We start from the raw sequence: 20,926 nt of genomic DNA on the forward strand, positions 1-20,926 counted from the left end.
AGGAAAACGTTTTGAGTTTGTTTTTCCACACTCGCTACCCGTCCCCAGACAGCAGTGTGGAGAGCATGCTCATACCCACCTGGATTGGTTCTCGGGGCCCTGGGGGCTCCTGATCTCCCATTCAGCACCAGGCTACCCAGTGTAAGGTGGCGTCTCATGTGGGCTTACGTTTCTCTAATTACCAAGGGGTCTGAGCACCTCTCGCTACTCCTGTTACAGTTGGGCCTCCTTCTTCCCCTGTTCACGGCCTCTGCCTCTTCTGTTGGGGCTGCTGTCCTTTGTTGGTTTGCAGGAATTCTTTGCATATTTCAGATATATTTTCAGTTTTAGATGCAGCCAATCTCTTCTGTCGGCTAACTTAGTCCATGGGGCATGTGTCAAGCCAGTCCAGGAGGTGATGTGAGCCCCAGGTGTTCCTGCTGACCACTGATGCTGCGCACCGGGCACTCCCCTGAGCCTCAGAGCCATATTCCCTGTTGTCGGCTGCCATTGTGAGACCCTGACCCACCAACAAATGAGCAAGCCAGAAGCACTGCACCTTCTCCCTCCCCGTGTCCTGCCGTCGGCAGTCCTCCCACCTCCCTCCATCGCCACCAGTGCTGCCCCTGCCCTGTAAAATCCAGGATCCGCACAACAGATGGGATGGTTCACAAGTGCTCCACACGAAGCCTCGGCCTCCCGGCAGGCAGCTTTCATCTGAGAGTCACAGGGCCCTTTGCTGTCACCCTGATGGTCCCTCCCGCCCCACTGCTCTTCGCCAGCCACAGCGCCTCAGTGGCCCCAAGCCCTCGCTCCTCTGGACCCTTGCACATGCTGTTCCCAGAACGCTTTCCCTGCAGGTCCCTGGAAAAATGGCCATGCAAAGGCCTCCTGGATCTTCCATGTTTCACTGTTGGGCCAGCACCCACTGTGCGACGTTGGAGGTGACAGACCTACAGGTGGCACTCCACAAACTCTGTCCCTTGCATTCCACTTCCCCAGGGAGGGCTTCCCCTCCCCAGAGTGGGGGTGGGGTGGCAGTAGCAGGGACACAGGTGGCACATAGGAGCCTAGAAACAGGAGCTTTATTCTCTAATGTGTGTCCAGCAAGTTCCTTACACAATCAAGGAAATGGTTTCTCTTTCAGGCATCGACTCTTTTATCAAAAGAAAATCCATCCTGCTCAGTCCCACCCACCCTGGGCAGAAGCTGCCCTGAGCAACGCTCTTGGCCTAAAGCTAAAGGATAATGGGAGAGGGGTGGGCACATACCACTGCACCCCTACAATGCCCAGATGCCCCAGGCCTGAGTCAGCCATGAGAAGGTGCAGCACAGAGCAGTCACCCACACACCTACACCTCCCCTCACAGCTCCAGAGCCAGCCTGGGAGGACGTGGAGAGCTGGCGAATGGGGCGTGGCCAAGGTCTGCCAGTCAAGGCCTGTGCTCAGCATCCATGACATCCAAGTACTTGGCTTCAATGATTCGGGGCAGCAGGATATAGCTGTGGGGAGGGAGGGACAGGAGGATGAGCCTGGATCAGAGAGAAGGCAGTGGACACCCATCCCAGCCCACCCCAGCCCACCCACAGGGCCAGGCTAGGCCTCTCCTCCCCGCCCACCTATCCCCAGCCCGCCCACTCTCCACTCCTAGACTGGAGCCCCTCCTGCCCACCACCCACCCCAGCCCGCCTACTCTCCACCCCTAGGCAGGACCCCTCCTCCTGGGCACCCACCCCAACCCGCCCATTCTCTGCCCCTAGGTGGGACCCCTCCTCCCAGCCGCTGCCCCAGCCCGCCCATTCTCCACACCTAGACTGGGCCCCTCCTGCCCACTGCCCACCCGCCTGTACCGGATGGGGATCATGGCGATCATGATGAGGGGAAAGATCATCTTCATGTAGGGCAGGGAACTCATGCCGAAGGCACACAGCAGCAGCAGCTGAAGCACCTGCAGGCCCGTGAAGTAGTGGATCTTCCTCTGGGGCACCCTCCGGATGTAGTGTGTCGGGGGGTACGCAGTCTGTGGGCGGCAGGGACCGGGTGTGGGCAGGCATGGGGCTGTGTCCCCACCCACGCCACTCCCTCGCAGGGCCAAGCGCTCACCTGCTCCTTGAGCAGCAGGGCCACGCGCTGGACGAGCTGGTTGCCATCGAGGGAGGTGAGTGCGATGTAGAGGAAGAGGCCATAGAGCACGGGCTTGGGGATCCACTGAAGCGGGACCGGCAGCAGCAACAGGGACAGGCCCACCAGGACGCTGGCACCCAGCGAGGTCAGCCGCGTCTCCTTCACGTTCACAATCCTGCGGTGGCCCGAGCCGCGAGTGTCACCTCTGCACCCCTGTCCACAGGGCCTCACTCCTCCCTATGTCCCATGTGGCCAGAGGCTCCCCACTCCTCAGGGTCCACGGCTCTTGCCAGCCTCACACTCACGTGTCATAGATGTGTCCGTTCTCCACACGCTCCTCCACTAAGGCCAGGGCTCGCACGTGCAGCGGGGAGTGGGGGTAGGCGGCATGGATCCAAGGCAGCCCAAACAGGGACAGCCCTGTGTTGATGATGGCGAGGAGCAAGAGGTCCCAGTGGTAGGCAGTGCCCTTCACCAGCCTGCAGCAGACGGGCACTCGTGGACAGAGCCCCACAGCAGAGGCCCGGGCCCCGCCCACCCCACCCTCACCCACCCTCCACACCTGTTCTCCGGCGCATTCACCAAGGCGGCCACCAAGTTCTGCTCGATGAAGAAGAGCATGGACAGCAGGAAGCCGAGGCCCATGGCACCGCTGATGGCCCTCAGGGACAGCGACTGGATCTGCGCCATCGCAAAGGGGCTCTCGCTGGGGTTGTAGCGGAACTTGCTCACTGCAGTAGGGGACAGGCTACTGCTATGCCTGCAGCGCCTGGGGAGCTACCCCACGTCACCCACCGCCCGGCCCCAACTCACTCTCGATTTCCCGGAAGCCATGGGAGCTGATGAGGGAGAAGGCGAGCACCGCGATGGGCAGGGCACAGTCGGACAGGATCTCTCGCACGCAGGGGTGCAGGTAGGGGCTGGGGACAGCAGGTGCATAAGCACAGCCTTTGACCCATGCGGCCCCTCCCCTCCCCATGCAGCCCCTCACCTCTTCTTAAATTGGTAGAGGGTGTAGCCCAGCCAGAGCGTGCCCAGCATGATGAGGAGGCTGAGCACGGCGGTCGCCTGGCCTGAGTGTGTGGCCGAGGGTAGCTCCGTGGGGCTGGCCAGGAAGCTGGCGTTGAGGGCAGTGTGGAGGCTGGCGTTGAGGCTGGCGCCGAGGCCTGACAGGCTGACAAGGGATGAAGTCCTTTTTGTGTGATAGTCGTCCAAGTAATGCCCATAGTAGTACTTCCAGAAGACTGTGGACACAGACCCACGGGCCTCAGCCCTCTCCAGCATGTGGCAGGGGGAGGCCCTGGAGGGAGGGGATCTCAGGGAGAGAGGGCTCCAGGGGGAAGGTGAGGGGACCCTGCCGACGTGCCCATGCACCCACACTCCTGCCCACTGCCCCTGTCCCATCTCTGACACCTCATCACAGTCGGCCCAGTGCCTCTGCCCCCACGGCTGATCCCACCTGGGGCGGCCCCGTCACCCTCCAGCGTGGGGGGCTCTGCCCTCTGCCAGCCCAGGGCTCCCAGAGCACCGCACCCTTGATCACGGGCACACACTCAGCTTGAGCCAGTCCTATGTGCCCCCAGCCAGGGGCAGTGCAGAACCTCCCATCTCGGCTGAGCGCCCTGTGCAGCAGGTGGCCCCCAGCCGCACTCACTTTTAACCATGCCCTTGACAGCATCCAGCACAAATGTGATGGAAATGAAGAGGGCAATGATCTCCTCCGTCGACCTGCCAGGAGGCCATGAGCCTCATCAGAGTGGGTGTGGTCAGGGGGCAGGTGGGGGAGGCCTCCCTGAGCCCCTGCACAGTCCCCTGCCTCCCCCTGCCAGGAAGAAGGCCAGCGCCCCAGGCCTTGCCTGAGCCCACCCCAGCCCCTTGGGGCAGCAATATGGTGGGGGCACCCCCACCACCCTGGGGTTACAGGGGGCTGAACCAGATCCCAAGCCTTGAGGGTCCCAGCAGCTCACGGAAGGGCCAGTCACCTCTTGAAGAGACTCATGACCAGGCTGAGGTTGAAAAAGGCATAAAGCGCAAGGAAGAAACTATTCCACAGGCCCGTCCATGCGTAGAAGGAGTTGAAGTCCAGGTCATAGTCATCACAGATGACACGAATCACTGCAGGCAGGGGGCAGGGCGGGGCAGGGCGGGTCAGGGCCCAGCAGGAACCAGGGGTCTCAGGCACCATCTCCCGCCTCAGCCCCCACTGCACCCTGGATGTAGAGCGCCAGGGGCGCGGTGGTCAGCAGAATCACCAATGGCTGCCCAGAGAAGAGCGCGTAGAGCAGGCCCCCGATGCTCTGCCCGGCTATGGTCTTCTGCACGTCTGTGGGGGTGCGGAGGTCAGGTGGGCGCCACAGCCCAGGGCCCTGCCCAGCATACGCCTGCCCACCGCCCACCGCCAGCCCCTCACCGATGGCCCCGTCTGTGTTCTCGTCATTGAGAGACCCGAAAGCGATGGTGGGCAGGAGGCAGGCGAAGTAGAGGAACAGGGTGGTGGTGATGTATTTGCCCACAGCCTTGTTTTTCCCAATAATGCCTAGGAATGGGGGATGGGAGAGAGGGTTTGCTGGGGATGCAGGACAGGCACACGTGCGGGCCCAAGGCCTGGAAAGCAGAGGCCCAGATGGGCCACGAGGCCACGTACCATCAGTGAAGTCCAAGGGGTACAAGGGGAACCTGCGTGCGATGTCCTCCCGGATGCCCTTCCCAAAAGGGACAAAGTCCTTGCACTTTGGGGGCTGGAGGAGAGGACAGAGCGCCTGTTAGTCCTGTCCGGCCCATGCCCCCGCCGACCCTGCCGGCCCCCGCCGGCCTCTACCCTGTACCTCTGGGTGTCTGTGGGCAGGGAGGGAGACTGTGCCGCGTTCCTTCGTTCTCGGCGCCACTGGACCGTGGCTCACCATGGTGAGCAGCTGTCTCTGATGCACCAAGGCCTCCTTGAATTCCTCCTCTGTGCGGGTCTCCAGGAGCTTCTGGCGGAAGGCGATATCCGAGAACATGGTGGCAAACGTGCGTGCCACCTCCATCGCAGTCTTAGTGCTTTTCTAGGGGTGGAGGATGGGAGTCACCTCCACCACCCCTGTGGAACAGAGGAGGCCCCGCCCGGGCCGAGCAGGTGAAGGTGCTCTCCCCATGAACTGGCAGCAGGTTTTTTGTCTGTTTGTTTTTTTTGTTTTTTTGAGACAGGGTCTCACTGTCACCCAGGCTGAGTGCAGTGGCACACTCACGGCTTATCGTAGCCTCGACCTCCCAGGCTCAAGTGATTCTCCCACATCAGTCCCCTGAGTAGCTGGGACCACAGGCACGCACCACCATGCCAGGCAATTTTTAATTTTTAACTTTTTGTAGAGACGAGGTCTCACTATGTTGACCAGGCTGGTCTCAAACTCCTGGCCTCAAGCAATCCATCTGTCTAGGCCTCCCAAAGTGCTGGGATTACAGGCACGAGCCACTGTGCCCAGATGCTGGTAGCAGGTTTTATTCCACAAAGTTCAGGCATTAGTGTACTCTGCCATGATTTCAACCAGGTCAGCAGATCACCACAACTACCATCGATCTATATTTTTGTTATAAACTCACGATTTCTTATAAACTCAAGATACTACTTTTGTCCTAAGCAACAAAAGTCTGTGTAATCACAGATAATGAAACCACAGTGGAGAAAAATGTTTACCCAGCTACGTTTCCCCAGTGGTATTTGCACTGTCTGCTGGTTTGACTTTCAGAGAGGATCCGAGCCCATCAGGCACTCTCTCTCTGGCCTGGCCAAGGTGAAGCCCGTCCATGAACCAGGAACTCACGAACTCAGTGTCCAGCCCTCATCACAGCAACCTGCTCACCTAGGGGCAGTGTCTGCCCGTCTGTTGCTCAAAGCTATAGTCCCGGGGCACTGTGCATGTTTGCTTTAGAAGAGGCCCATGCCTGGTAGGGCATGGCGGCTCACGGCCATAATACCAACTTTTTTGGGAGGCTAAGGCAGGCAGATCACTTGAGGTCAGGAGTTCAAGACCAGCCTGGCCAACATGGTGAAACCCCATCTCTACTAAAAATACAAGATAATTAGCTGGCTGTAGTTTTTTGGTGGTGGAGGGTGCCTGCAGTCCCAGCTACTTGGGAGGCTGAGGTGGGAGAATCGCTTGAACCTGGGAGGCAGAGGTTGCAGTGAGCTGAGATCACACCTCAACATTCCAGCCTGGGTGACAGAGTGAGACCCTGTCTCAAAGATAAATAAATAAAACAAACAAATAAACAAATACAAAACCCCAAAAGAACTAGTCCATGCTCCTGAGTAGGAGCCCAGTGTTGGGCTGGGGGATCTGCCTCAAGGCACCAGGCTTTAACTCAGCTCTGGGCTATTGCTCCTTCTGTGTGGGCACCCTGCTGGGGGCCACTCCTTCCAACCCAGGGGCTGCCCTTCCTCTCACACCAGCACAGTTGCATTTGTGGAGGTTCCCGCCATGTCTGAGATCCCTGAGAACCCCATTTGCACACAGAAGGCCAGGGGCAGAAGCACAAGAAGCTAAGGGAAGCTGAAGCTGAAGGCCCTGCCAAGGCCTTGGGAGGGGTCCTGGCAATCATCTGTTGAGACTTGTTAAATCCTTTTCCTTAAAAGACTCCCGAAATTGTATCAGTTCCGGCTCCCACCAAAAGCACGGTGTCCCGGCCAGGGGGTGTGTGGCCCAGGAAGGAGCAGGGACCCTTAGCCAGCAAATCACAAAGTCAGCCAAGTCAAAGAAGGGCTGACGGGCGGGCAGGCCAAAGGAAGGCCGCGTGTTTGAATAAGGATCGTGGTCAAAAGCATTTCCTTTCAGTCAAGGAAATACGAACTTTTCGGCAACCCCTGGGGAAATGAGGACTTGCCGGGCCTAGCAACATGTTTCTGACACACCCACGGGGCCGAGGTGAAGGGGAGGGTGAGGACCAGGCCTTCAGAGGCCAGGACATGTGGGAGGGGACCCCAAGCAGAGGGCGGGTAACCTGGGGCCCTCCTTCTTCCCCAGGACACGGCACTACCCACTCACCATCTTGGGTGGGGCCAGCACCAGGATGACGAACCGAACCTCACAGGAATTCTCCCCCCAGTTCTGTGGGCGAACCAGGCGGCTGATGCACACGTGCCGCTTCTGTAGGGCCTTCATGGTACAGCTGGCAGGGGCGGGGAGGACACAGTGCACAGTTGCACCCCGCGGAGCTGGGGCTCCCCTACCCAGAACCCCCTCGACCTTGACCCCTGGTGACCTCTGCTAGGGAGGGAAAAGAAGAGCAAATGGGATGTTCCTTGGCAGTGCTCCAGCCCTCTTCTCCCAAGTTGGCTGGGCCGCCAGAGCCCCAGGACTCACAGGTGGGCTGGCCTCTGCAGGGCACAGGGGACACGGGACGCCCAGTTCCACTGCGACAAGAAGGGGGGGCCAAGTGGCCTGGCAACTCACATGATGCAGAGCCACGACTGCTGGTACCGCACCCCTGTCACTGTGGCGGTGACCCCTTGGATGGTGTCTGACAGCAGGTGGACTGAGGAAAGAGTGAGGGGGAGGGTGGTAGGTCAACAGCCCCTCCCAGCGCCCCCGCCCGGGCGGGGAGACCGGCCTCACCTTTACCCTGCATGGGTGCCCCGGCGTCGGTGAAGAGCATGGCCATGAGCAGGTCCAGGTTGCAGTTGGGCTCATTGTTGTCAGGGTCCTGGGCGAAGCGGCGAAGCATGGTCCGCAGCACATCATCCAGGGAGGTGGCCGTCTCGTTCAGGACGATGCTGGCCTGCGCCAGGAAGCCATCTAGGTCGCGGTGCGCACGGATCTCTTCCTTGAAGTTCTTTAACTTCAGGTACTGAGGGGACCCCAGGGACAGAACCACACGGGCCCACGTATGAGATGCTGTCACTGCCTGGTCCCTCCCTCCCAGCCAGCCGCAGCAGTCCAGCCCCCAGCCCCCAGCCCCCAGCCCCCAGCCCTGGGCTGGTGCGAGCTCCCTGTTGAGCTGCTCCTGGAGGCAGGGGAAGAGGGGAGCAGCAGGAGGATTCTCAGGGAAGCCATCACCTCAGCCCCCAGGTAGAGGCCCCAGGACCACCTGCAGGACAGGCCATTCACCTTTCGGGAGGTGTGCAGGAGCACACAGCCACCAGAAGTCGCTTCATTCTCTGCTGGAGAAAAGCGGGGAGGGCTCAGGGTGCCACCCTCTCCTCAGGTCTTTCTTAGTAAGGTGAGTCACACCTGCCCAGTCCCATGCCCTCCCCCAGTCTGCCCCTGCTGCAGCCCCCATACCAGAGTTGGTGGCCTGCATCTCAAGGTTGACATTGACAAAAAAACGGATACTCTCGCCAGACACGATGGAGGAATTGGCAGTGTCGAAGGCCTCATCGCCCAGGATCTCCTCTCGGGCTTCGAAGGTGTCATCTGTGTCACACTTGTAGTAGCCTAGAGACCCAGCTGCTACCAAGAGAGACCCCCAAGAGCAAGAGGGCCTGGCTGTTAAAGTGCCACACACAGGAAGGAGGGGCTCCAAGCCCAGGCAGCAGGGACCCCTGGACTGTCCCACTCTCGGGCCGTGGTGGGAGAGGCCATCCCATAGGCCAGGAAGGCAGCTTCTAGTCCTGCCCCAGCCCCACACAGGACATGGCAGCTGCCACAGAGTGAGTCTCCAGCATTCCCTAGCCGCTGAGACCAGGACCCTGTGCAGCTCTGACCCTTCAGCGTGAGAAAAACATGTCCACTCCAGACACACTGGGGCAGGCACGGAGTGCAATAATGCAGATGAGACTGCCTGGCCCCTGCCCTCCCAAAGTAGGGAACACAGGGAAGGCAGAGAAGCTGCAGTATCCACGTGTGTCTGTCTCTCTCTCTCTCTCTCACACTCACACACACACACACACACACACACACACACACACACACACGCTGCCTTGTGGGCACAGGGTCTTAGAGCTCCGCCTCCCCAGGAGGGCAGGTGGGGAGAAGCATCGAGGCTGAGAGACCCAGGACAGGTATCAGACAAGGTCTAGGGAGCAGGAAAACCAGGGAAACAGAGCCAGGGGCTGACAGGGGAGAGGACCCCAAGGCTTCATGTCAGCCCTGCCCCCATCGTGCCCCTCTTCATGTCCTGGGGGCCCTGGGTAAGGGCACATGGAGAGTGAGGGTGTGTAATGGCACCTGTGGGATGTGGGACCCCAGAGGTGAGAGCCTGCTCCCCTTGGTCCTCAATTCCTGCAGCTGGCCAGCAGCACACCCCTCTTCCTACAGGAAGATTTCCTGGTAACATGCAAATATTCCTCTGCCCTGAGCCCTGCAGTGGCTCCCTGCAGCCTACAGATCACAGCCTGAGCCAGCCCTGCTCCCCCTGCCCTGACCACTGGCTCCTCAGGCCATCCGGTCAGCACCCTAGGCATGCAAGGTCCTGTCCTCCAAGCTGAGGGCTTCCCTCCCTGGAGGGCCTTTTTCAAGACTCACTTGGAACCTCCTCCTCCAGGAAGTCCTCCTAGATCCCTGCCTCACCCCTGGCCACTGGCAGCCCTTCCTGTCTTGTGGGTCCCCTAAGGTTCCTCACTTGTAGGTACTCCCAGGAAAGGGGCCCTTGTAGCCCAGACCCCACTGATGCCTGACAGACACCTGTGCAGAAACAAGGATGGGTCAGCAGCACGCCTGCACCTGCCAGGGAGTGACTCACCCTGACTCACTTCTACTCCCGCCGCCAGTTTCCTTGGCACATCCCAGGCCCTGTTCCCCCGGTGTCCTGAGTTTAGCCTGGGCCCCTTCTGGGTAGGAAGCCCTAGTGCCTCCTGCATCAAAGTCCCCAGGGACTGGTGACCCCCAGGCCCAGGCCTGCACTACCTCCAGAGCCCAGAGAAGAAATATTAGGTCAAAAGACATCCTTGCCTTTGGGAGGCCAAGGCAGGCGGATCACAAGGTCAGGAGATCGAGACCATCCTGGCTAACAATGGCCAACATGGTGAAACCCCGTCTCTACTAAAATACAAAAAGAAATTAGCCGGGTGTGGTGGCGGGCGCCTGTAGTCCCAGCTACTCGGGAGGCTGAGGCAGGAGGCTGGTGTGAACCCAGGAGGCAGAGCTTGCAGTGAGCCGAGATCACACCACTGCACTCCAGCCTGGGCGACAGAGCGAGACTCAAAACAAAACAAAACAAAACAAAAGACGTCCTCACTGCTTTGGTTCTGGAGCTCATGATAAACTCCTTCCTCCCCGTGTCAGGCTTGCCTTGTTTAAACTGTCTGGTTCCCCTGGCCCGAACTTGTCCCAGCCTCCCCTCTGCCCCTCAACCAGCACCCACTAGTCCCCTCCACGGCCCTTCACACAGCCCCATTCTTCCCCCATTCTTCCCCTGATGCCCTCAGCTCTACCTTAGGCTTAGTGCTCAGGTCCCCTAGATTAAGGACCTGCCCAGCTGACACTACCAGGTTCCTGGGGGACTCCTACAATGCCAAGTCCTAGTCCCAGCCCCATACGTAACCTGCCCACCAGCAGCCTAGCACACAGAGCCCCATGTCCTGAGGGCCCTGGGTAAGGGCACATCAGCCCTGTGTCTACGCACTGCTCTACAAACAACCCTCGAATGGTCAGGTCACTCATGGGGCTAGGCACAGGACACAGCCTGAAGCCAGCCCAGAGACACGAGGAGGAAGACAGCTGGACTGGTACAAGCAGGGACAACAGGAAGGTGCCCGAGGGACTGCAGCACAGAGGCCTTATATTTCTTTAAAGAGACAACGACAGATATTCCCTCCAGGGCTGGGTGAGGACAGAGGGATAGGGGCATACAGAATTCTTGGCCCAAGGCTAGTCAGATAACAGGCCATTGTCACAGAAAACCTTGGGGAAGAATCCCAGAGGGTTCACCTGGTCCAAGTAGCCCAGGAGAAGGGGCAGCCTGCCCTCTCAGGTCCACGGGGGATCCGCCCATGTCTAGCTTCCTGAAGAGTGGAAGCCAAAAGCATTCCAGCACTAGAGTGGCCCAGATAGGCGACCAAAGCCACAGGACTCTGGTGGGTAGGCTATGCGCCCTGGAGGCTTTTGCCCGACAAGCTCTCTCCGCACACACACACTCCCCGAGGTACTCACTTGAATCCTCAAAGTATCCATTCTGCGACATGGTGGGAGAGTTTTCTGCAAGGGAAGCGGAAAGGTCACCAGCCCCATGGACCAAGCCCTGGACCTCCTGTGTGCACCTGTCTCCCCGCCCCCCGACCTGGCTGATTCCTTCACTCTTCCGAGGGATGCAACCCAGGCCGCCCTAGGGAGAAAGGGAAGCAGGGGACAGTGCTCGGGAGGGGGCCCCATAGCAGGGGAAGCCAGCCTTAATCTCAGAAATTCAATTGCTTAGCCCATCTGCTAGGGGCTGCCCAGGCGTGCCAGAGGCGAGGAGGAGAGACGTTCTAGGGATGTCTTCCCACCGAGTTAGTACCAGTACCATGTTCGCTAACCCAGCTTTTCCTGAGAAAACCCTGCCCCGCTGCAGCGGGAGGAAGGGACCGGACCCGAGCGGGCCTCTCCCCCTCTCTCCTCCGATGCCAAGGCGGGGGATCTCTCTGCACATCCCTCTTCTCACTCTCAGACCGGTCCTGGGGGCCATAAACGCCCATTGCAGGCGCAGTTCCCCCGACCCCCGTCACGCGCCCCGGGTCACACGGGGGCCGACAGGCAACGGTCTCCAGTCCTGGGACCGCGTCCCGGCCGCCTGGAAGGCAGAGCCGTTGGTCCAAAAGGGAGAACAATTGGGGGTGGGAGGAGTATCTGAGGGACACATGGGTCGGGGGAGGCTGCGCCCTCCCTGGGCCGGTCCCCGGATGGTCCCGGCTGTTTGTGCCTCGCTGTCGGAGGAAGGAAGCGACAGGAGGGGCCGCGTGCACGAGAGGAAAGCGCCTCCAGACTCGGAGACCCCGGGGGTCGGGGCGCAGGATGTGAATGTAGGCGCGGGGCGGGAGCCGGGGCTGCATCCTGAAGTGGGGGGCGGGGGCGCTGGGGCGCGTCCCAGGCCGTGGGAGGGACAGCGGCCGTGGGCGACGAGGGTCTGGGAGGGTTGGGCCGGTGCACACTTCGCTTCCGTCCCGGCGGCCCACGTGCAGGTAAAGGGTCGTACAAACCTGGGTCCTGGCCGGGACCCAGGGCTGGCCCTCCTGTGTCAGAGCGAGGGAGAAACCGCTGCGGCCGCGCAGGGCACGGTCAGGGGTCCCGGGACTCCCAAGACTCCAGGGGTCCCGGGGCTCCCACCGCGGCGCCGGGCGGGAAGATGCCCGGGCGGAAGGTAAAATGAGACCTTCCGAGGCGGCGGCCCGCCAGGCTCCCAAAAGCTCGGCGCTCGGGGCGCTGGGAGCCCCACAGCTCCGCCCTGCCCACTTTCGAGCTCCCCGCCCTCGACCCGCTGCATCAGCTGTTCAAACCTGGTAAGAAATTCAAGACGGCGACAGCAGAGCCCTAATGAAACCAAGCGCGCAGTGGCTGCGAAGCCGCGCCCGGGCCTCCCGCACCCGCGCCCTCCTCCCCGCGGCTGGGAATCCCGCAGCCCTCTCGCCCACCGGCCCCGGCCCACGCAGGCAGACGGCATCCGCGTTCTCCCCGGGGTCCCCGACGGGAGACGGTGGCGGAGACCCGGGCGGCCTTCCCGCCGCGCCCCCGGGTTCAGGCACCCACCGCACGGCTGCAGATGGAACACGCGCCTGGTGGCCGCGGCCATGGCACACTCGCGCACTCACGGCCGGGCTCCTCACGCGGCGCTCCGGCGCTTCGGGACCCCAAACTCGGCGACTCGGGCGGGCCAGCAGCGGGAGCCGGCGACACACCCCCGCGCCGCGCCTGGGTCCTAATGCCGCTCAGACGCCACGCCCGGGCGCGGTAGGCAGAGCTGCCGAGGGCTGGGACCCGGCCGCCCGCCCCGCGCCCTCACCCGCGGGAGGCTGCTCCAGCCGGGCTGGGCTGCTCCCCGCCGCTCGCAGCTGCTGGGCCAAACCGAGTAGACCCGGCTCCTTCGAGCCTGTGCGCGCCGGACCCAGCAAACCCAGCGTCGCGGGGTTAGGGGCTGGACGGGGCCGGGGAGCTTCTGGGAAAACGTTCGACTGCACCACGAGCCCACCGAGCTGTGCGACTGAGGCAGACCCCGGGAGGGCTTCCCCCGCGTCCGCTTTAAGTACGCGGCCGGCCCCTGTCTCCTCCCTTCGACCGGGGACCTCCGCAGGACCACGCCCGCTGGCTGCCCCGCCTCCTGCATTTATCCCGGTAGCTCCGGCCGCAAGTCCTTCTCCTCCTCCTCCAGGAAGCGCGCCCCGACTGACTAGACGGACCTCCGTGCATTCCCCGGGCTACGCCCTCGCGCGCTGAGACGGCGCTCTCCGAGCTCGGCTGCTTTGGGTTTTCGCTGCGAGCCTCGCCAACGTATCTACCAGCCTCTTCACGTCCTCGGCCTTCTATGAGGTCAAGGTCATGGTTCGCCCCCTTTTTCCTTCCCCAAATGGCCCTTGCGCCCTGTCCCCTTTCCTGGACCGGCTGCGACCCGCCCGGGGACGCGCCTTTTCGGGGCGCTTAGTCTCCTGCGAGTAGGGCGTGTGCGCGTGTGGGTGCGCGTGCTGCGATGCGGTCTGGCAAATGCAGCTGACGAACCCCTGGCCTGATCCACGGTGGCTCCCGGTAGAAGGCTCTACGGCCCTTGGAAGCGGAACACGCAGCTCCGTAAACGTTAACCCACCTCCCGACCCCTCCGGCCGCCATTGCTTTCCGGCTCAGCCGCGCTGGGACGGAGTCCTCGGCCACTGTGCCCCAACCATGGTACAGGAACGGGGACAGGCCGGGGCAAGCCCACCTCTGCGAAGGAAGGGCTTCTGGCGCTTTGGGGAAGCCTCATGCATAGGTTGGGTGAGTAAGGCTGGCCCAGTTCCCCTCCCGGCAAGATAAGAACGCATTAGGAGGGAAGCGCTGGAGTGCTCCTCTTGGCGACGGATGGCCTGGGGCTCCGCGACGGACTGAGTACACCATCCTCCCCCAGCGCGACTCCAGGAGGCCTTGTGGAAGATCCCAACACCATGACCTGCAACTGACTTGGGGCTGGCCACATAGTATTTTAGCAGGGGTGACTCTGGAGAGACACCAGGTCATCCTGCGCACCCCTTGGGACCTTTCCTAGACGCCCTCTAGCTAGAGCTCCAGTCCAGGCACTGACTCCCGGATGGCGGGTGGAGGCTGAGGGAGAGCTGAAGGACACAGGCGGATGTCGCCCCCGGAGCATGGCTGCATAGGTGGCATGCAGGCTGGATCCCTGAAAAGCCACCTTGCCACCCCCAGCCTCTCCCATCTGGGAATGCCTTGGCTTCTGCACCTGCTCCCAGCAGCTCCCAAACACCTGGTCCTTCCAACCCACTTGTTCCAGGAAAGCCTGTGGGATGGAGGGCGCTTCCCCTTACCACAGTCTCCTCAGCGCTCCTCAAAGGACCTAACCCCTCAGCCCACTGAGGAAAGAGGAGCCCATGACCAAGCCTCCCCTCTCTCCGCTCCCTGACCGTCTCTCAAAGGAACTGGCACTGAGCCCTTCTCTGCTACACCTGTGCTCTGCCCCTGCGGTTCTGTTCCCTCGGCCCTCCTGGAGGGAACCCCTGAGGCCCACACCCCTGCTGCCTCCAGACTGACCCTGTTTCAGAGGCTGTTTCCTTCAGTCCTCCCACCTGCCTCCTGTCCTGTGTAGATCGTCTGACGCTGAAGGCAAATACTGGTGCCCCAGATCTCCTGTCCTGTGCCCCACTGGGTCCTTACATAGGCAGGCAGGCTGAGGGACCCAGACGCAGGCACCCACTTTCCCTCTCATTCCCTCCCTTGGGGTCTCAGACTTTACTGGGCTGTGGACTTGAAACTGTAACCGCTGGGTTAGGGTTCCACAAGGCGCACTTAACAGTTTTCTGCTGTCCTCCCCTGATGCCACTTATCTTGCCTGTGGATTGTAGAATCTGGGGTCTGAAGTAAATGTATAACATCTCATTTTTAGGCCGGGCTTGGTGGCTCACACCTGGAATCCCAGCACTTCGGGAGGCAGAAGTGAGAGGATTGCTCAAGCTCAGGAATTCGAGACCAGCCTGGGCAACACGGTGAAACCCCGTCTCTACTAAAATTACAAAAACTTAGCCAGGCATGGTGGCACATGCCTGTGGTCCCAGCCACTCAGCAGGCTGGGGTGGGAGGATTGTTTGAGCCAGGGAGGTCAAGGCTGCAGTGAGCCAAGACTGCATCACTGCACTCCAGCCGTGGTGACAGAGAGAAACCCTGTCTCAAAAAAAAAAAAAAAAAAAAAAAAAGGCTCATTTTAAAAACAAAACATTCCCCGGCCGGGCGCGGTGGCTCACGCCTGTAATCCCAGCACTTTGGGAGGCCGAAGTGGGCGGATCACGAGGTCCAGAGATGGAGACCATCCTGGCAAACCAACATGCTAAAACCCCCCCTCTCTACTAAAAATACAAAAAAATTAGCTGGGCATAGAGGCGCATGCCTGTAGTCCCAGCTACTCGGGAAGCTGAGGCAGGAGAGTTGCTTGAACCCGGCAGGTGGAAGTTGCAGTGAGCCGAGATCGTGCCACTGCACTCCAGCCCAGGCGACAGAGCGAGACTCCATCTCAAAAAAAAAAAAAAAAAATTCCCTTAAAGCCCCTTGCCCTCCGGGTGCTGCCTTATCCCTCAGCTACATTTAAGAGGAAGTTTCTCCAGAGCTCCATGCCCCTCCCGCTATGTCTCTTCAACCGACTCATACCTGTCTTTTGTCCCCACCACACCACTGAAACTGCTGAGACTCCATCTCAAAAACAAACACACAAAACAAAACAAAAAACAAAAAGTAAACCAGGTGCGGTGGCACATACCTATAATCCCAGCTACTAGGGAGGATGAGATGGGAGGATCCCTTGAGCCCAGGAGTGCTGAGACCAGCTTGGGCAACATAGGGAGACCCACCCGTCTCAAAACAAACAAAAAACCCAAAGGAATGTTAAAGGCAGATATCTCCATGGAGGCATTTCAGGCCTATGACGCCCTCCCGAAGCTCTCTTCTCCATCCTCCATCCTCCATTCCACTCAGGCTTTCTGGTCTAGCCTAATGGGCATCCCAGCCAGATACTCCCGACTCCCCTCTGCCTCCTTCCTCTCACCCCGGATGGCCACATTTCACTGAGTCATTTTATTTCTTTGATTTTTATTTTGTTGAGGCAGAGTCTCACTCTGCCACCCAGGCTGGAGTGCAGTGGCACAAACACGGCTCACCGTAGCCTTGATCTCCTGGCCTCAGGCGATCCTCCCACATCAGCTGGGACTACAGGTGTGCACCACTGTGTCTGGCTAATTTTTTTTTTTTTTTTTTTTTTGAGAGAAATGGGGTCTCACTCTGTCTCACAGGCTGGAGTGCAGCGATGCAATCTTGGCTCACTGCAACCTCCGTCTCCCAGGTTCAAGCGATTCTCCCGCCTCAGCCTCCCCAGGAGCTGGGATTACAGTCATGCACCACCATGCCTGGCTAATTTTTTTTTTTTTTTTTTTTGAAACAGAGTTTTGCACTGTTGCCCAGGCTGGAGTGCAGTGGCGCCATCTCGGCTCACTGCAAGCTCTACCTCCTGGGTTCACGCCATTTTCCTGCCTCAGCCTCCCGAGTAGCTGGGACTACAGGCACCAGCCACCATGCCCGGCTAATTTTTTGTACTTCTAGTAGAGATGGGATTTCACCCTGTTAGCCAGGATGGTCTCGATTTCCTGACCTCGTGATCTGCCTGCCATGCCTGGCTAATTTTTGTATTTTTGGTAGAGGGGGTTTTGCCATGTTGGCTAGGCTGGTCTTGAACTCCTGGCCTCAGGTGATCCACTGCCTCGGCCTCCCAAAGTGCTGGGGTTACAGGCATGAGCCACTGTGCCTGGCATTTTTTTTTTTTTTAATTTTTGTAGAGATGGGGATCTCACCATGTTGCCCAGGCTGGTCTCAAGCTCCTGGGCTCAAGTGATCTTCCCCGCTCAGCCTCCCAAAGTGCTGGGATTACAGGTGTGAGCCACCGTGCCCAGCCTTATTTTTATTTTTTTATATTTATTTATTCATTAAGACAGGGGCTTGCTGTGTCGCCCAGGCTGGAGTGCCGTGGTGAGGCCACTGCTTACTGCAGCCTCAACCTCCCAGGTTCCCGCAATCTGCGCACTTCGGCCTCCCAAATTGCAATTACAGGTGTGAGCCACGGCACTCAGCTGAGTCCTTTTGTTTCTACCTCGGGTCTGCAGCATCCTGGCTGCCATAGCCTTCCTTGGACCCTTGGCAGGCATGGCTTCCCATACCTCGCAGCCAGCCGCTCTCTCTCAAGTCACTGGGATTTTACCAGCCTCTTGGGGCTCCCGCTGCCTTGACCAGTGTTCTCAGCCCCTGGCAGCCCTTCTCCAGCTGCAGCTGCTCCGCCTCCTCGCTGTTCCTGGGGAGGAGAGGTGCTGTTCCCACGCTCTCTCTCTCTGATTGAGGACTTGTCATCTGTAATGGTTAGTTATTTATGGGAGCCCTATGTCCAGCTCTGAACCAGGCCAAGTGACTGGGCTCAGCTGCCCACTGAATCAACTGCCTGATACTCTCTGGTGGTCTAACTGGACCCCAACAACCATGCCAGTCTCCTGTTCCCCTCCACATATTTTTAATTTTTTTAGACAGGGTCTTTCTCTGTCACCCGGGCTGGATTACAGTGGCGCAATCACAGCTCACTGCAGCCTTGACCTCCTGGGCTCAACTCATCCTCCCACTTCAGCCTCCCAAGTAGGTGGGACTACAAGCAGGTGTCATCACGCCTGGCTAATTTTTTTATTTTCAACATTTTTGGAAAAGACGGCCTTGCTATGTTGCCCAGGCTGGTCCTGAACACCTGGCTTCAAGAGATCTCAATCTTTGTTTAGACTGTCTTCCCCCACCCCATAACTCTTCCCGTCCCGTCAGCTTTTGCTTTCTATCCGTGGGAGCCCAGCATGAGACTGGTTGTCCTGGTAATGCTGCAGGGTGCTGGGAGGGGGAACATAGCCTCCACTGGCCTCCTCTCTTTCCTGGGGGGCATCTCCAGGCCCCTTGGGTAGGTGGAAGAATAACCCTTTGGTGCTCAACAAACACAGCAATAAGCCCTCTCTCAGTTGCCATCTACCCCTACTGAGAGAAAGATCCAGGCTACTATAACATAAGGGCATCCAGGAGGGCAAGGAGCCCCTGCCCTGCAGAGGGTCAACAAGGACCTGCTCCCCTCAGGATGGCATCTGTCTGCCCCGCCCCTCAGTCCATACTCACAGTCCAAAGCTAGCATGGGCAGGAGTGGGCTAGGGCTCTTGGCTCACTGATTCTAAGAGCTCATGAATTCCAGGCATACAGACTGTCAAGGTCTTGTGGCAGGCATGCAGCAGACCACTGGGCAGGAAGATTCTGGGGCTGCCCCACTGCCCTCCTGTCAGGCCTCTCTGCCCTCCACAGCCCAGCCTCTCACAACCAAACACTGGCTTCCTTCCCCACCCTCATCTACCCCCAGGCCCTACTCCATCAAAATCCCATCACCTGCTACCCAAGGAAGAATTCTACCTGGTGACCCTAAGGTTCTCTGGGTAGACTGTCACCTCCTGGCCATCTTCGGCCAATCTGTGTCCCTCATGTCTTCCTCACCCATGGCTCTCCCTGCTGGTCCCCATCCTGCTCAGGGGCCTGGATGTCACCATTGGGGGCTGATGTGGCCTGAGACCCCATCCAGGTCACCCTCCTCTCCAGCCCCAACTCCTCCCAGGAATTTGGAGGCACAGGGAAGAGAGAGCTGGTGGGGAGGCCCAGGGCGACACCCTGGAGCAAGACCTCCAGCCTCTTTAGATCTCTGATCACTGTTATCTATAAAACAAATAAGCTGGAATGGAGTTTTCGTAGCTAGAAAATTCCATGAATTTTGTCTCAAACTGAAATAATCTTATCAAACCATCTTTCCAGTTCCTGTTGTCCTTATTTCTCTATTTGTACATTCATCCAGGCATGAAATTTCAGAGTAGAGATGTAAAGTTTCTTAAACATGTCCAGTCATGAGAGGAAAACAAAAATCACACTTTATTGCTGCAGGAAAAGCAGTAGTAATTTGTGGGATAAAATGAAAATTATTCACACTTTATTTGGTTAATATATATAAAAATATATTTTACAGATGTACAGTCATTTATGAGTAGGACATAAAATTTATTGAATCTGATGTAATTTTTTAAAAAGCCAAACTCTTTTAGCTGGTCAATTTAGGAATGCAGAGGCCTGGGAAAAACAGGAATAATTTGTGGATAAACAAATTTATTTTTCGTCAAATTTTTAGAGATGAAACAAAAAAAGTATTTGGATTTGTTTCAAAACGTTGGGTTTTTTCCACTTGGGCTTTTTCCACTTTTACCTCGAGGTCATCTCCTTAGCTGTTGCCTAGTTAGTCATGGTCTTGTCAATTGTTCCTTCAAAATGGCTCTCCAGTTGGTCCACTTCTCACCTCCACCCACGTGGAGCAACAGCCCATTCCCCACATCACAGTCTATATGACCTTTCTTCTTTTTTTTTTTTTTTTGAGATGGAGTATTGCTCTGTCGCCCAGGCTGGAGTGCAGTGGCACCATCTAGGCTCGCTGCAACCTCCGCCTCCCAGGTTCAAGCAATTCTCCTGCCTCAGCCTCCTGAGGAGCTGGGATTACAGGCACCTGCCACCACACCCAGCTAATTTTTGTATTTTTAGTAGAGACAGGGTTTCACCATGTTGGTCAGGCTGGTCTTGAACCCCTGACCTCGTGATCCACCCGCCTTGGCCTCCCAATGTGCTGGGATTACAGGTGTGAGCCACCACGCCCGGCCTTTTTTTTTTTTTTTTTTGAGATGAAGCCTCGCTCTGTTGCCCAGGCTGGAGTGTGATGGCACGATCTCGGCTCACTGCAACCTCCGCCTCCCGGGTTCAGGTGATTCTCCTGCCTCGGCCCCTCCGAGTAGCTAGGATTATAGGCACCTGCCACCACGCCCGGCTAATTTTTGTATTTTTAGTAGAGACAGGGTTTCACCATGTTGGCCAGGCTGGTCTAGAACTCCTGACCTCAAGTGATGCGCCTGCCTTGGCCTCCCAAAGTGCTGGGATTACAGGTGTGAGGCACCGTGCCTGGCTCTACATGACCTGTCTTTTTCTTTTTTCTTTTTTTTGACCTTTCTTTTGTTTAAGAAAAATAGATTCTCAAACAGGATCCCATGATCACTGGTATCCCTGGGTTGTGCTGAGGCACTATAAAACCAAACAATGGGCTGGGTGCAGTGGCTTACACCCGTAACATGGCACTTTGGGAGGCCAAGGCAGGAGGATGACTTGAGCCCAAGAGTTTGAAACCTGCCTGGGCAACATAGATAACATCTCTACAAAAAATGCAAAATTTGGCCCAGCATAGTGGTGTGCACCTGTAGTCCCAGCTATTCGGGAGGCTGAGTGGGGAGGATGACCTGAACCCAGGGAGGTTGAGGCTGCAGTGAGCTGTGATCTATACCCTAGGCTACAGAGTGAGACTCTGTTTAAAAAAAAAAAAGTAGGTTAGCTGGGTGAGGTGGCACATGCATGTAGTCCTAGCTACTAAAGAAGCTGAGATGGGAGATTACCTGAGCCCCAGGAGGTTGAGGCTGCAGTGAGCTATAATTGCACCACTGCACTCCAGCCTGGACAACAGAGTGAGACTCTGTCTTAAAAAAAAAAAAAAAAAAAGCCAGGTGTGGTGGCTTATGCCTGTAATCCCAGCAGTTTGGGAGGCTAAGGCTGGTGGATCACTTGAGGGTCAGGAGTTCAAGACCAGCCTTCTCAACATAGTGAAACCCCTCCT

General features: G+C 58.3%; 1 protein-coding gene across 26 annotated transcripts; it reads right to left on the reverse strand.

Moving 5' to 3' along the window:
* Positions 1-901: 901 nt before the first annotated feature.
* SLC4A11 (solute carrier family 4 member 11) lies at positions 902-19,033 on the reverse strand. Of its 26 annotated transcripts, none has more exons than XM_055105120.2 (20): positions 12,739-19,033; positions 11,170-11,214; positions 8,362-8,526; positions 8,188-8,237; positions 7,696-7,927; positions 7,534-7,615; positions 7,126-7,249; positions 4,930-5,148; positions 4,749-4,842; positions 4,515-4,640; positions 4,314-4,427; positions 4,087-4,219; positions 3,759-3,832; positions 3,096-3,348; positions 2,918-3,024; positions 2,667-2,835; positions 2,410-2,583; positions 2,084-2,279; positions 1,831-2,000; positions 902-1,482 (listed from the first exon to the last, which is right to left on the reverse strand). In XM_055105120.2, exons 1-20 carry the CDS (start codon positions 12,779-12,781, stop codon positions 1,413-1,415), a joined length of 2,640 nt encoding a protein of 879 aa, XP_054961095.1. In that variant the 5' UTR covers positions 12,782-19,033; the 3' UTR covers positions 902-1,412. The 26 variants fall into 26 exon arrangements, with proteins under 26 accessions (XP_054961095.1, XP_034802842.1, XP_054961094.1 ...); XM_034946951.3 differs by having other exon boundaries at positions 8,188-8,240; XM_055105119.2 differs by having other exon boundaries at positions 8,362-8,529.
* Between the last annotated feature and the right edge of the window lie 1,893 nt (positions 19,034-20,926).

Source organism: Pan paniscus, chromosome 21 (genome assembly GCF_029289425.2).
Source record: "Pan paniscus chromosome 21, NHGRI_mPanPan1-v2.0_pri, whole genome shotgun sequence".
NCBI classification, from domain to species: Eukaryota; Metazoa; Chordata; class Mammalia; order Primates; family Hominidae; genus Pan; species Pan paniscus.

What these genes read in the sequence shown, in the direction of transcription:
- SLC4A11 (XM_055105105.2), bottom strand. Translation starts at nt 12,044, where the DNA reads ATGCAGCCCCGGCTCCCGCCCCGCGCCTACATTCACATCCTGCGCCCC. An exon ending in TCCTGCACACCTCCCGAAAG is followed by an intron (nt 7,928 to 8,187) that starts GTGAATGGCCTG and finishes GGGTCCCCTCAG; the next exon opens with TACCTGAAGTTAAAGAACTT. An exon ending in TGGCTTCCGGGAAATCGAGA is followed by an intron (nt 2,836 to 2,917) that starts GTGAGTTGGGGC and finishes CCCCTACTGCAG; the next exon opens with TGAGCAAGTTCCGCTACAAC.